The 14,298-nt window shown below is 39.0% G+C and overlaps 1 protein-coding gene across 1 annotated transcript in view; it reads right to left on the bottom strand.

The window, feature by feature from the left end:
* Window positions 1-12,300, bottom strand: part of LOC114351799 (wiskott-Aldrich syndrome protein) — a 64,994-nt gene extending 52,694 nt beyond the window's left edge. Inside the window, exon 1 of the mRNA XM_028303125.1 lies at window positions 11,973-12,300. Within this exon, the coding sequence (XP_028158926.1) occupies window positions 11,973-12,059 (87 nt within the window). The 5' untranslated portion in view covers window positions 12,060-12,300. The remainder of the gene's footprint in view (window positions 1-11,972) is intronic.
* Window positions 12,301-14,298: the final 1,998 nt, after the last annotated feature.

Genomic DNA, 14,298 nt, shown 5'->3' on the forward strand with positions numbered 1-14,298 from the left:
TATCAAATGTGCATTTTACGTTAAAATTGCTGTAATCTACGCAATCACTTTACTCTTACCTGCTAGTTCGAGTTGAAGAATGTTTATAATTAAGCCCAGGCGCAGACCATCGATTTTTCGTCGGCCGATAGTTTAGTCGGGCAGTTAATCAGTATGGGTATATAAGTGCGCACATTACACCGATTTGATTTGGCCGATTCTTCATACAATTTAAAATCGGGCACAACTATCGGCCAACTAAAAATCGGTGGTATGCGCCTAGTCAAGATAGTTGAACGATTTCTGCTATCCGCTGCTAACCACTATTGGCAAATCATAAGATTGTAGTTCGTTTGTTTCGTTAGCTCACAAACAAACTACTTGTTACTTTCAATGTATGAAATATCGATGTTTAAGATCATGCTTAGCCAACAGAAATGATTTAAATTGTCTTTTTTTTTATTAAGAACAACAAATAAGTAATTACATTTAATGGCTTAATAATAAGTATTATCTATTGAAGCCGTGTTTTTCACTTAATTTTTGACATTTTAAAAAGCAAACATTTCACAAGCCCTTTGTTTGTTTTTGTTAACTACTCGTACCAAGAAACACTATAAACAGTAAATTAAAATTGAAATTACCCTTATCCAATAAGTGCTATAATGTTTTATTATGTGACCTGCCAACCTCTTTTTTATTGCAATTTTATGTCAATTAGTAGTGGAATGAGACATTCGTGAGATTATAAAACTTATTAACTCACCATTAAGTCATTGACATTGTTGTGGGTGTACAATTTTATTGTAATTACCTGCAATCAAAAAAAAAAATCATTAAATAAATTACTCATCTAAATCTAAATATATAAAAGGAGAAACTGACTGACTGACTGACAGATCAACGCACAGCCTAAACGGCTAAACGTAGGCACTTGAAATTTGGAAGGGACGTAGTTTAGGTACNTGAGCAGGTCCTCTTATTCCATTGACCTCCAATTTGTCAAGTAATTGTTTATGTGAGACTCGATCAAATGCTTTTGACATGTCAAGGAAAATTACCGATGTATATTTTTTGTCATTAACATTTTTTAAAATATCATCAACCAAGCCAAAGACTGCCTGTATTGTTGATTTATTTTTTTGGAAACCAAACTGGTTTTCATTGATCACATTAAATTTCTTGAAAAAGGACGTAATTTGTTCATGAACAACCTTTTCAAAAACTTTGGAAAATATTGAAATTAATGTCACGGGTCTGAAATTGTCAATGTTAATGTTATCACCCTTTTTTTTAATTGGTTTTACAATTGCCATTTTTAGTTTTTCTGGGAAGATTCCATGCTCCATTGACAGATTAACTAAATGCGTTAGCAGAGGACTTAATTCCTCTTTGCACGATTTCAAAACTTTTGTACAAATGGAATCGTATCCTTCTGATGGTGTATTATTTAGTGACATAATTATTCTTTCCATATATTTACTATTTACTGGTGTGAGAAAAAGTGAGTTATGAAAATCAGCTTTGCTATATGTATTTTCTGGCTTTCCGTGTATTTTGTTTATATCAATGAAATATGTGTTAAATTTTGATGCAATTTCTATCGGCGCAAGTACCTCCCCTTCATCAGTCATAATTCTATTAATATATTTTTTGTTCAGTGTGTTGTTTGTTTCGTCTTTAATTATAGTCCATGCCGCTCGACACTTGTTTTTGCTGTTTACTATAAAAGTTTTATTAGTTAATCTTTTTGATTGATTTACACACTTTTTAAGTAAAGTGCTAAAACATATGTATTTTTTTCGGTCAGTTTCAGTTTTGTTAGTATAGTAAGCGTATCGCAGAATTCTTTTTGTCGCACAGCTTGTCTTTAGTCCCTTCGTTATCCATTTAGGTTTATTAGTTAAATATTTCTTGACTCTAGTGATTGGAAAGCAAAGTTTATAAAGCAGGCAGAACATGTCATCAAATGCATTAAATGCAACGTTGACGTCTGTGTGTATAAACATATTTTCGAATGAAAGACATTTTAGGTGTTGCTTAAACAGTTCAATGTTCTCATTCGAGTAGTCTCTCCTAGTAATAAACACGATTTTAGAAGATTGTTTCTTTTCTGCTACTGAGAAGTTCAAGATTTGAGCTGTGTCGTGGTCGGACAGCCATAGTGGTAAAGTTGATCCCGAGGCGGAGTCAATGTTACTGATCACAAGATCAAGACATGCATTGCCTCTAGTCGGTTCATTAATGTGTGAGTATAGGTTGTATTTATTCAGAATATCTTTTAGTTGTTTTGCATTTTGACATTTTTCCTCTATCATATTTATATTCATGTCACCGGCAATAATAATTTTTTTATTCGGATATTTTTTTAAACATTTATACAACATTAAGTCAATTTTTTCAGCAAAGTATGTAATATGTCTTTTTAATTTTGAAGGAATTCTATAAATGCAAATTATAATTAAATTATTTGTTGTTAGGTTTACAGCACAGCATTCAAAATGGAAAATCATAGCGAGGTTTTCGATAAATTTAATTGTTTTGAAATCAATACCCTTCTTTACCATTATACACGAACCCCCCCTTTTGTTAGATCGTGAAAACTTCGCCGCTAATTCGAAGTCATTAATATTAATATTTTTTTCCTCTCCAGATTTAATGAATGTTTCTGTAAAGCATAGTACATCAGGCTTTATATTGTAGCTAATGTCTGATAACGTAATTTCTATTAATTCTCTCTTTGATCGTAACCCATGTATGTTTTGGTGCAATATTGTAAATACATTATTTCTTTTATGAACGAAAAAGCTGGTCACTGGGAGGATTATTTATTTTATGAGTTTGGTTAATAAGGTTATGCGATGTCCCATTATTTTCTACGCTATTTTTTGGTTGGACTATTGGAGTTGTGTGATTTCTAGTCGTAGGCTTAAAGTAAAAAGTGATTTTACCTTTCTTTGGAATGGAGTTAGAGTAAGTTTGCCTCTTACTTTGACACTGCAATGCCTGAGATCTCAAGCGATTTCTTAAGCTATTTAAGAAGCAGGCCCGGCCGCCGTGTGTCTGCTCAACAGCTCCTGAGCCGCTGCGATGGCACCAAAGTAAGCTCGTTCGAAGGTCTCGCGTTCGGCAAACTCGTCACCTGGAATTTCGAGTGCATTTTCTATTTGAGTTTGAATGCTATCGAACTCATCGTATAATGCTTGGATTTTCGCTAAGCGAATGTTTGTTTCGTGAATTTGTAAGGCATTTAAGTCTTTGCAAGCAAGAAGTGGTTCGAGATAAGATTTGAAAATAGTTAACTTTGATTTCTGAGATGCTCTAGTGCGTTTTAATGATTTTAAATCTTCCATTATGTAAATAATAAAGGCAACTGTGNTGAGCAGGTCCTCTTACTTAATAACTTCTAACTGAAGAATAAAATTGGCTTTGTTGAGTTTCTGTATAAGAAATATGTCAAAATGACAATTTTATGTTTGATGTTTATTATGTTTACCCAGGTAATGTAGGTAGGAATTAACTGGACGGTTGAAAAATCAGGCCTAAATCAATCTATTGTGTCATTTGCTCCAGTATCGGGCGCGATCGGGTCTTGCGTGTCGCTGAACTCGAAGGGGCCGAGCGTTGCGGAACAGGAGGTGGGCATGGGCAACACCAGCACGTGGAAGATGTGCACCTTCACGCCTAGCTCCACCATGGCCATATTCTTTGAGGTACTGTTACGGCATTTAGATAGAATATACTTTATTACTGTACAGTACACTATACTAGACAAGAAAAGAATAAGACAGAAATATACAAATTTTTTTTTCATCAGTTCAATCACATAATTTGTGCCAACTGCACTATATTTTTTGGACGTAGAGTTCATCTCCCTATAATAGCTAGACATGCATAACAAAGTTTTTTCCACAGTGGACATAGTTTAACAATGTAACAAACTGAAACAGCTGTCAAACTGATGATAAACCTCATGTAGGATGCCCGCCTGCGCGATAGAATGACGATCTCAAGAAAATGGATGAAAAAAAAGTGAGAGATGGTGCTTCGCTTGGAGGAAGCTTACATTCAGTAGTAAGAGAAAAAGAGAGACACTCTCACGGTGATAAGTTTCCTGTGCGCGTGTGCTTTTAGTCGCCAGTGCAGCAGTGGCGCCATCTATTGAAGTCAGTGGTGTGGTAATGAGGGCTATCGTTTTAGCGCTCACCAGTTTGCGCCACTGTAGAGTAAGGTCCTGGCACTTGCTAGTAGCGAAGACAGTGGCACCAGCTGGTGAGCGCTAAAGTGGCAGGAGGACTATCGCATTTGCACTCATCAAGATGGCGCCACTGTAGAGTAAGGTCCTGTCAATCGCCAGGGGTGCCAACTGTTAAGTATAAAAACGATAGCCCTCATTGGAACAATATTTTTGTGTCAGGTGGCGAACCAACACGCAGCGGTGCCGCAGGGCGGGCGCGGCTGCGTGCAGCTCATCACGCAGTACCAGCACTCGAGTGGACAGCGCCGTGTGCGCGTCACAACCGTGGCTAGGAAGTTAGTAATAACAATATTTAGCCCTTTCAGACGTGGCTCTGCCCCACGCGGCGGGTGCCAAGCATCAGGAGGTGACACAAGTCGCGCAGATTAGTACTCACTGGCGCATCTGCATGGCAAATATGCGGTGTATGTCATGATACAGATCTAACCCTCAAAGAGCTATCTGAAAAGCTCCAAAATTCAGTGTAATGCCTAAGCCGGATCTCCACTAGAGGCAGCCTCGGGTCAATCGGCCGCCTCGAACCGCAGCTGCTCAAACGGAGACGCTGCCTCAATCTGAGACACGACTCGTTGCAAGGCAAATTTCGTCGCTGCGGACCTAGACACAGCCGCTTGGCCCGGTGACGCGGTTTAAGTTCTCTCAGTTAGACGTCTCTCAACCACAAGTCTATTGGGGTTGTACCCACTATAGTGGATATTATGCATCTGAACCCTCGGTTGTTAAGTCATCAGCAAAGAGCAATCTATACTGCATGATGCATTTTTGTCTCCCTAAGAGCGCGTTCGCATTTAGGCGACTTTATCAGAACAACAGTCGCGCGACAAACGCGCGTCACTCGAGCTGCTGAAATTTTATACTATACTAGCGCCCGCGTCTACGTACGCGTGGATCCCGTCTTATCCGCTTAGGAGTTGAATTTTGCAAAATCTCGTCATAGTGAGCACCTATGTTCTAAAAGGAACCCCCATGCATAATTTGAGACTCCTAGCACTTGTAGTTTCTGAGATTTCGTGATGAGTGAGTCAGTCAATCAGTGACCTTTCGCTTTTATACATAGATGTGACAGCGCAGCAGCGGCGTTTCCATAATGTGAAGGCAGACATCCGCTATTGCCGAGCTTCTGACGCCCTAATGTAAAATCGAACTAAGTATTCTAATAGCGATCTTTTTCTTCCACTAGCTGGGGCGACGCAGCAGTGAATTTGCACCACATCGCGGCCGGCTTCGACCAGGAGGCGGCGGCTGTGGTGATGGCGCGTCTGGTGGTGTACCGCGCCGAACTCGAGGACGGGCCTGACGTGCTGCGCTGGCTAGACCGCATGTTAATCCGCCTGGTATGTCATAATAATAACAACAATAGGGGGAAGAATCCCCCTGGAAGTCGCTTTGAAGGAATGACTTTTCACCATCAATCCCTAATTTTTATGTGACCCCTATGGTATCACATAACAGGATTTTTGTTTTCAAAGGGGACACTAAAAAATTTGGGATTGATGGTGAAAACGGGCATTAGTCAAACTATCTGAACTAAAAAATCTGACTTGCCCCACCCCTAGGCCAGAAGCGGGGTAAGCAAGCCCATCATTACAAACCCTCCTTTTGCGCAGTCGGGCAGTCGGTTCATTCATTTGCCTCTGGTAAACAAGAGATCGTCGTGTTCATATAGTGGAGACTAAATAATAGTCATTAACTTTTGAAACTAGACTGACAAGAGCGCTTTTACATGTCCCAGTATAATAATCTGAACTATACTGTTTCTGGCCATTGCTAAAATAGCAGCTCATGAAATTCATAATGGCGCAAGTACACTATGCGGGAAATTGGCCAAGACGTAATAGTGTGAACACCATATCGGTTACTTTCTCCTTCCCCCACCAGCGCTTCGACTTGAACAATTCACGTAGTGTACTTGCGCCATTAAAATTTGATATCGTTGTCACCATTATAACCTAATCGACAAAAGAATATTGAATTGTCGAATATTCCGTTTGCAAATGACACTGTAAATGCATAATCCTGATCAATTTCATCCCCCCTCTAACTCAAATTTTCTCCCACAGTGCCAGAAGTTCGGCGAATACGGCAAAGACGACCCGAACAGCTTCCGTCTGTCCGAAAACTTCAGCCTCTACCCGCAGTTCATGTACCACCTCCGGCGCTCGCAGTTCCTGCAGGTCTTCAACAACTCGCCCGACGAGACCACCTTCTACAGGTGAGCTGGGTCACGTGACACGTGAGATGTTCTAAAGCCTGGTCCGTGAGCACGTAGAATTTTGTCCAATGACCCCAAGCTACCCATCCTTATCGCACGCGCGTAATTATATTGCTGTCGCGACTGTGCGACGGGCGCCCGCAGTGAGTGTGCGAGCGCGATAGCAACATAATTACGCGCGAGCGATAAGGATGGGTAGCTTGGGATCATTGGACAAAATTCTACGTGCTCACGGACCAGGCTTTAGAGGTGAACTCTTGCTTCCGGCTGTCGGGACTTCAGCCTCTACCCGCAGTTCCTGCAGGTCTTCAACAACTCGCCCGACGAGACCACCTTCTACAGGTGAGTTGGGTCACGTGACACGTGAGATGTTCTAGAGGTGAACTCTTGCCAGGTTAAAACCTACTAGGGGCCCTGGGCATTTAAGGATCTAAGGATTAAGGGGGCCCTTATCATCTGGAAAATGGTCTTATTAGCAGATGGGGGCCCCCTCGTTCGCGGGGCCCTGGGCACGTGCCCAAAGTGCCCAGTGGGGAAGAGGGGCCTGACTCTTGCTTCCGGCTGTCGGAACTTCAGCCTCTACCCGCAGTTCCTGCAGGTCTTCAACAACTCGCCCGACGAGACCACCTTCTACAGGTGAGCTGAGTCACGTGACACATGAGATCGTGTTCTAGAGGTGAACTCTTTGAAATCCTAAACGCAAAATCACATACTATAGGTAGACTATCTGAAAACTAACGAGATGTATACGGTAGCTACTGCTGGCAACTTTCTATTTATTTGATATCTTTTGACAATTATTTGTCACCTTTCTTAAAGAAGAGGGCACATAGTAAGCAGAACTGACGGCGGATGGGGCAGCAAGGTTCTGGAATGGAGGCTGCGTACCGGAAAACGCAGCATGGGACGTCCACCCACAAGGTGGACCGACGAAATCATAAATTCATAAAAGTTGCAGGGAAGCGCTGGATGCAGGTCGCTACCAATCGATCAACATGAAAAGCACTGGGGGAGGCCTATGTTCAGCAGTAGACGTCCTATGGCGGAAATGATGATGATGATGACAATTTCTAAATCCAAATTACTAATAGTCCCGTTAACCCCTCGTGCTAAATTAATGCTTACGGTTGTCGTACACTGGCTTTACGCCACAGCCACCGGCGTCAATGCCGCTACAAAACGCCGCCACACGAAAATGTAAGTAAATATGCCGGTGGCGGCGTTTTGTGACTGGCGTGAAGTCCGTGTTATTGTCAATCAATGTAATGCTAATTCGTTCCACAGACACATGCTGATGCGCGAAGACCTGACGCAGTCGCTGATCATGATCCAGCCGATCCTGTACTCGTACAGCTTCGGCGGGCCGCCCGAGCCCGTGCTGCTCGACACGTCCTCCATCCAGCCCGACCGCATCCTGCTCATGGACACCTTCTTCCAGATCCTCATCTACCACGGAGAGGTGAGGAAACCTCGAGTCCTAGACAAGCACTTTTTGATCGCTCCGAAAATAAAATCTCTTCACGGAGCGAAATAACGCCATACAAAAAACCACTGGAGTGAAGGCCTTTCGAAATTACAACTGTTAAATTCTGCGATTTGTCTTGCCCCCTGGCTAACCTGCAAACATTGTCACAAGTTCTCAAAGACTACAGGAATTACTCTTCTTTTGCCGTATCTTGAAACTGCGTAAAAAATCTGAAATTGCTGGAACTCGGTCGCCGCAGTCTTCAGATCTAGATTACATCTGTGGTCAAGCGCTTCTAAGGGTAAAATAACTCCGACGTTTTCTACACGCTAATTCCGTGAGTGGTGGCTTGGAAGATATGCAATATATTCTCCCAGACTGAGGACTTATAGCTGTATCATTCATCAAGTTTTGAAACGTCAGATATATCATGTGACAAACTAGCAAATAGGTCAAATGTGTAACTAGTAACTATCAAGTGATTCGTTTGAGTAAGGACAAATAACTCATTATGTTTGGAACGTCAGATACATCATGTGACAAGGAAGCAAATAGATCAATATGCACTTTCGGTTTTTTCTTTGACTAATACAATGTTTATTTTCGCAGACCATAGCGCAATGGCGCGCGCTTCGCTACCAAGACATGGCGGAGTACGAAAGCTTCGCGCAATTATTGCGCGCGCCCGTCGACGACGCACAGGAGATCCTGCAGAGCCGCTTCCCTGTGCCGCGGTACATCGACACCGAGCACGGCGGCTCGCAGGTAACAATAAACCTGTAGTATCTATACTTAAGGCTTGGTATTTCTTCTAAAGTAGGTATTTCGCGCTGTCAAAATCTGCGCGCGCAATTCTTCGCCGAAAACAGCGCGTCAAAGAGCTCCCGCCACAATTTCCAGCTANGTGACATAATTATTCTTTCCATATATTTACTATTTACTGGTGTGAGAAAAAGTGAGTTATGAAAATCAGCTTTGCTACATGTATTTTCTGGCTTTCCGTGTATTTTGTTTATATCAATGAAATATGTGTTAAATTTTGATGCAATTTCTATCGGCGCAAGTACCTCCCCTTCATCAGTCATAATTCTATTAATATATATGTATATATTAATAGTAACCTAAATATCAGGTGTAAATTCCCACGAATAATATTTTCTATTTCTTGGTTGGGTGTATCTAGAATGGTTTACACCCTGTATGTTAAAATGAGTGATCTCCAAGGTTAAAATATTTCGAAGGCTTATTTAATATTTATTAGTAAAATCTTGATAATTAGTTGTGTATACTCGAGATTCTTTCTTAGAAACAATTTCACAGGTTAACTTCAAACACTTTCCCCCTTACTAATAAAAAGTTAGACAGTTGTTGAACACTGTTTTAAAATGTCATTTCCATAATAAATGTCACTTTAAAACACTGTTCAACGAGCATGTAAGTTTTATTAGTAAGGGGGTTTGTGTTTGTTCGTTCGTTTCAGCCAAATGACGACCACTGCTGGACAAAGGCCTCCTCCAAGGTTTTCCACAATGCACGGTCCTGCTCTGCACGTAAGGGGGTTTGTGTAAATAGGTAGAAAAAAATGATTTAGAACATTGATTTTAGATATCTATATATATAAAAGAAAGTCGTGTTAGTTACTTCGCTTATAACTCAAGAACGGCTGAACCGATTTAGCTGAAAATTGTCAGGGAGGTAGTTTATAGCCAGGAGAAGGACATAGGATACTTTTTATCCCGTTCGAAATAAAAAAGTCTGCTTATTTATTGCCATTAGGGCGGAACAAAGTTCGCCGGGTCAGCTAGTTAGATATAAATTGGTGGCTTATAAGCTTTTTAAACATCATAGACACTTATAAAAGTGCTTTTAGCAAGTAGGGTTTCTGCTCGAGCTTTCTCGAACTCGAGAAAACTCGAGAAATTTGGCTTCATTCGAGACGAGAAATAAATTACCGGAGCTCGAGAATTCTCGAGTTTCGATTTTGAAGCTTTAATATTCTTGAAAGCCTATTTTCTTAGACAAAAGTAAGTTTTTAATTATTTAATAGGTCAACGTTGCTTTTGGACTGGCCTAGTCTTTCCTTTTTTAAATTGATTTGATTTGCAAGTAATGATCTCAATCGAAACTAAGTAATAATGTTCACCAACGAGTATGATATTTGTATGTTTTACTCTGACTGATTTAAAGACTGAAAAATGTGTTAACTAGACAGTTACCTTACCTAACAGACGTTAGGTTAGGTACTTGTGCCTCCTCGTAAAGTTTATTCAAGTCGTTATCTGTGACAAATTAAAAAAATTATTAAAGTTTTTTTTTTGTTCATAAAAAAAACTATTTATCGTAATTTTGCTATTTGGACTTGTGTTCTTTAGAAAACAAGTGATTCATTTGTAGCTCCAGATTTTTATTGTTATTTATTCTTAAAGTAAACGTGACTTAATGACTTTTGCTATGATTATTAGTAAATATTAAATATGAAAGAAGATTTTATTTTTTGTTTGTTTCCTTACCAAAATAAGTGGTACTAAATTCTAATATTGATTGTTGTGCATAAAAGTAGGTATATTAGATTAAAAAAACCCCGTGTTTTAATTAAATTTCAACCGATTTCAGCAGTTTTCATTAAAAGACTCGAGACCCGAGAAAACTCGAGACTTTGGCCTCGAGAATTCTCGAAACTCGAGAAAAAAAATAAGTCGAGAAATCAGAAACCCTATTAGCAAGCTCTTACAAAAATTAAGCAGTAGTAGGTATGTTATGTTGTCATAGAAAACATAAAAAGCTATTCCTTCATAATCAAGTTGTTGAATGATTATTATGAAATAAATAATTATGTCGGCCGTTTGGTGTAGTGGTTCGAAACGGACTACTATTCCGGAGGTTGCGGGTTCGATTCCCGCACAGTACAAACATTTGTGTGCATGAACATATTTGTTTGTATTGGACTGGGTGTTTTCTATGTATAATAAGTATGTATTTACAAAAAAAAAAAGTATTTAAGTATGTTTATATCCGTTCTCTAGTACCCATAGTACAAGCTTTGCTTAGTTTGGGACTAGAAGCGCAGTGTAAAATGTCCAAGGATATTTATTAAATTTATTTATTTATTAAATATAGGCAGGTACGTAATATAAATTAGTTATACTCAAAAATTGCATGTAATTGATTCAAAACATTACTTTTCAAAGCTGATTATAAAATAATATCTAATTTATTTTTAATTTCTTTCAATTACCAACCTAAATAAATTGGTACTTTAAATCAAGAAAATCTTTTTTAACATTAAACTAACTTTGAAATAAATATGTATTTTGTTCTCAAGATCATTAACTTTCAAAACAGGTGCAACTGATGAAACTCACTCGCATTGCAATACAAACTTGCAACTCAAGGAAAGCTTGGTGCACACTTGCAATAACAGCAAACAATGGATACGTGACATTAATTTGGCATGAAATATTATTTACAAGAAACAATAAACCTAAACTAAAAAAAATATATTTGATAAATTGATCATATTATTTTAACTTAAATGGCCTTCTTATATGAGGATGTTTTAAGCAAATTATTATATGGCCAAGACCGACTTAAAGGTTAGGTTTTATTATAAACAAACCTATTATAATTTATTAAAATAGTTAGGTATATAATTTATGAACAGACACTCAAGGAATAGTCAAATGGTACAGTGTGCATGCAGCCTAACCGCAAGATCCAGATTTATTGTCACTTTCACCCTCCATAAGGTTATGTGAGAGAAAATAACAGCCTACTGGAGGTTTCTTACCAAGTTTATTGCTCTAAAGATTACGCTCGAAAGCCAAATACACAGGATTAGCAATATCTGATAAATGTAGCTTGATAAATCATAAATTCTTGTTTTAGCAACCAATAAATCATTTTATAATATCACAATGTATTAAAACACACAAGGCTAAAATGAACCTGTTGGACATTATCGCTGTGATATCGACTGATAATCCGCTGATACACAGTGTTATACGTAATCTAAGAGATTGGTGAATCACGAGAGGACATTGGGTACCTCAAGTACATACCTGGCATTTGGGCCCAATGAGGCTGAACACCTGATCGTTCTCGTCCCGAGATAGCAACACACTGGGCCTGTTCTCTCCCCTCGGCATCCTTTCCGTTTAAATTATAAAACACACGTAAAATCACTTTAAACATGCAACATCCGAGGTGTCAGCCACCGCGGTTGTCCAACATTTTTCCACTAAAATGTTTAACTTTTGGCACTGAACACATTCTCTGGACGACGAAAATAGCATTTCTCAAAACAAGGAAATGTTCATTACACGATTTACGACTAAATAACTGAGGAAACTTAAAAAATACTTTCTCCACATCCGTATGTGAAACATCAATCATCAAACTGAAGTTTGCTGAAGTTGGCACTTTGGCAGTTGCCAAAATGTCAGCCATTTGTTTTTTCATAGTTGACTGTGGTAGTGGACCAATGCATATTTAGTCTTTTGCCAAGTTGTCTACTTGGCCGATGTATGTTGATTAACAAAGATATGAATCGTTTTTGCGTCATCACATGAAATATGATGGAAATATGTGGCTTTTCGGATGCTTTCCGAACTTTCTTCTGCAGGCAGGACATTGTAGTTGGTATTAAAAATATATACTCGTTGCACCTTGTGCCTTGGCATGGTATATAAATTGTTTTTTTTTTTTGTAATTTATTAATATTGTTTTAACATTTGCTTTTGTATAAAAATGCTACATCGAAAATATTAATACCAACAAGCACGCAAATTCACGCAATTGCAAAAATAATAACTCATATGGTCATGGCCATTAAAACTTTACAATATCATGACCATATAACCTGAGAGGCCGTCCGCTGGTTCCGCCTTGATGGAAACGGGGCCTAAGTATTCCTTTGTGAACCTCGGAGCATTGCCCTCTCAAAAAGGCTAATTTTACCATCAGGCCGTTTCCATCAAAGCCGAGAGATGTGTTTGATTAACAGAACCGAAGCTGAGCGGGTGATACACAGATGAGAGAGCCTACTTATCTTGGTGATGTGGAAATGATGAAATCAGATAGGTTACTCAAACTCTTCCCTCCCTTCTACACTTTGGTGGAAACCGTGCCTTTAGGACTCGTTAAACCACAATAAACTTTGGGGGAACGTGGTTACCCTTTTTTCCCCACTGCTCAACTGGTTATATTCCCCACTGCCCAACTACAAAACTGCCCGTTGATACGTTCCATAATTCGCCATTAATACCGATTGACGAGGAAGGTTCGAGGGATTTATCATAATAAAACGTCAAAAGTATTTTTTAAGTTTTATTCTCTGTTTGTTTGACCACAAACTAGATACAAAACGATACAAATTCGTTAAAACTATCCTCAGGCTAACTTACATGTTGATACTATGTATTCTTTGATGCACCAGTCAATAATGTGTGTGTTTAAAACAGTCCATGCGTATTTTTAACTCATTCTCCGGTATAAACTGTCCTAGCAAATATTAAGTACAAGCCAAGTTGAACCCTACACATAAACAGATTAGGAGACATTGGATTGCACTTATTATCTGCTCAAGCAGCATTTAGCTACTTTTGATCCTACTTGTTAACAAAAATATGTTTTCTCTACATTTGTGTTAAAAATAAACAAGTTTATTTATAACGGGTAGGTATTCACGAAAAATCAGAGATGTTTATAGAACCTTGCCTTATCCTTAATAGTTCTAGAAAGTTATAGTAAGAAATACATAGTTTTTACATTCTTGAAATGGGTTTATATTAGAGTTATATGACATCGCTGTCTGGTTGAGGCACATATTGCAAAACAGCGGACTCAGACGTTAGAATTATTCGTTAATTTTAGTTCCTCATGTTAATGCTTTTATGATATCGCCTAAGCTAAGCTGTTTACAATCGGCATCAATAGAATTCAGCAATCTTGTAAATGCTGCAGATTGGTCTCAACTTGCAATAAGTTTACTATATCATGTTAGTTGTTTACTGTCAAATAGGTACAGGAGATTGCCTGATTCTAATGAGGGTTTTCGCGAATGAAAATCCGCCAGATGGCAATACGTAGACGCGAGGTCCAAATGCTGCATGATTGGTTATTTTTGACATGACATTGACAGATATGTCAAAATCCACCAATCACGCAGCAGTCAGACCCCACATCCACGTCCCGCCACCTAGCGGATCTTTCATTCGCGAAAACCCTCATTGGCCTCTCTACGTCTAGGAAAGTCTTGCTTCAGCGCGGTTTGTTATCTCACACTATTGTGAATAATTATGAATTTCTACACATTCAAAATGGTTCAGAACTACGGATAGATCTAGTAATTTCTACAGGAACTCCTTAGAGGGTAATTGACAAGAA

This window comes from Ostrinia furnacalis, unplaced genomic scaffold (genome assembly GCF_004193835.3).
Source record: "Ostrinia furnacalis isolate ACB-3 unplaced genomic scaffold, ASM419383v2 OfSCF1198, whole genome shotgun sequence".
Classification (NCBI taxonomy): domain Eukaryota; kingdom Metazoa; phylum Arthropoda; class Insecta; order Lepidoptera; family Crambidae; genus Ostrinia; species Ostrinia furnacalis.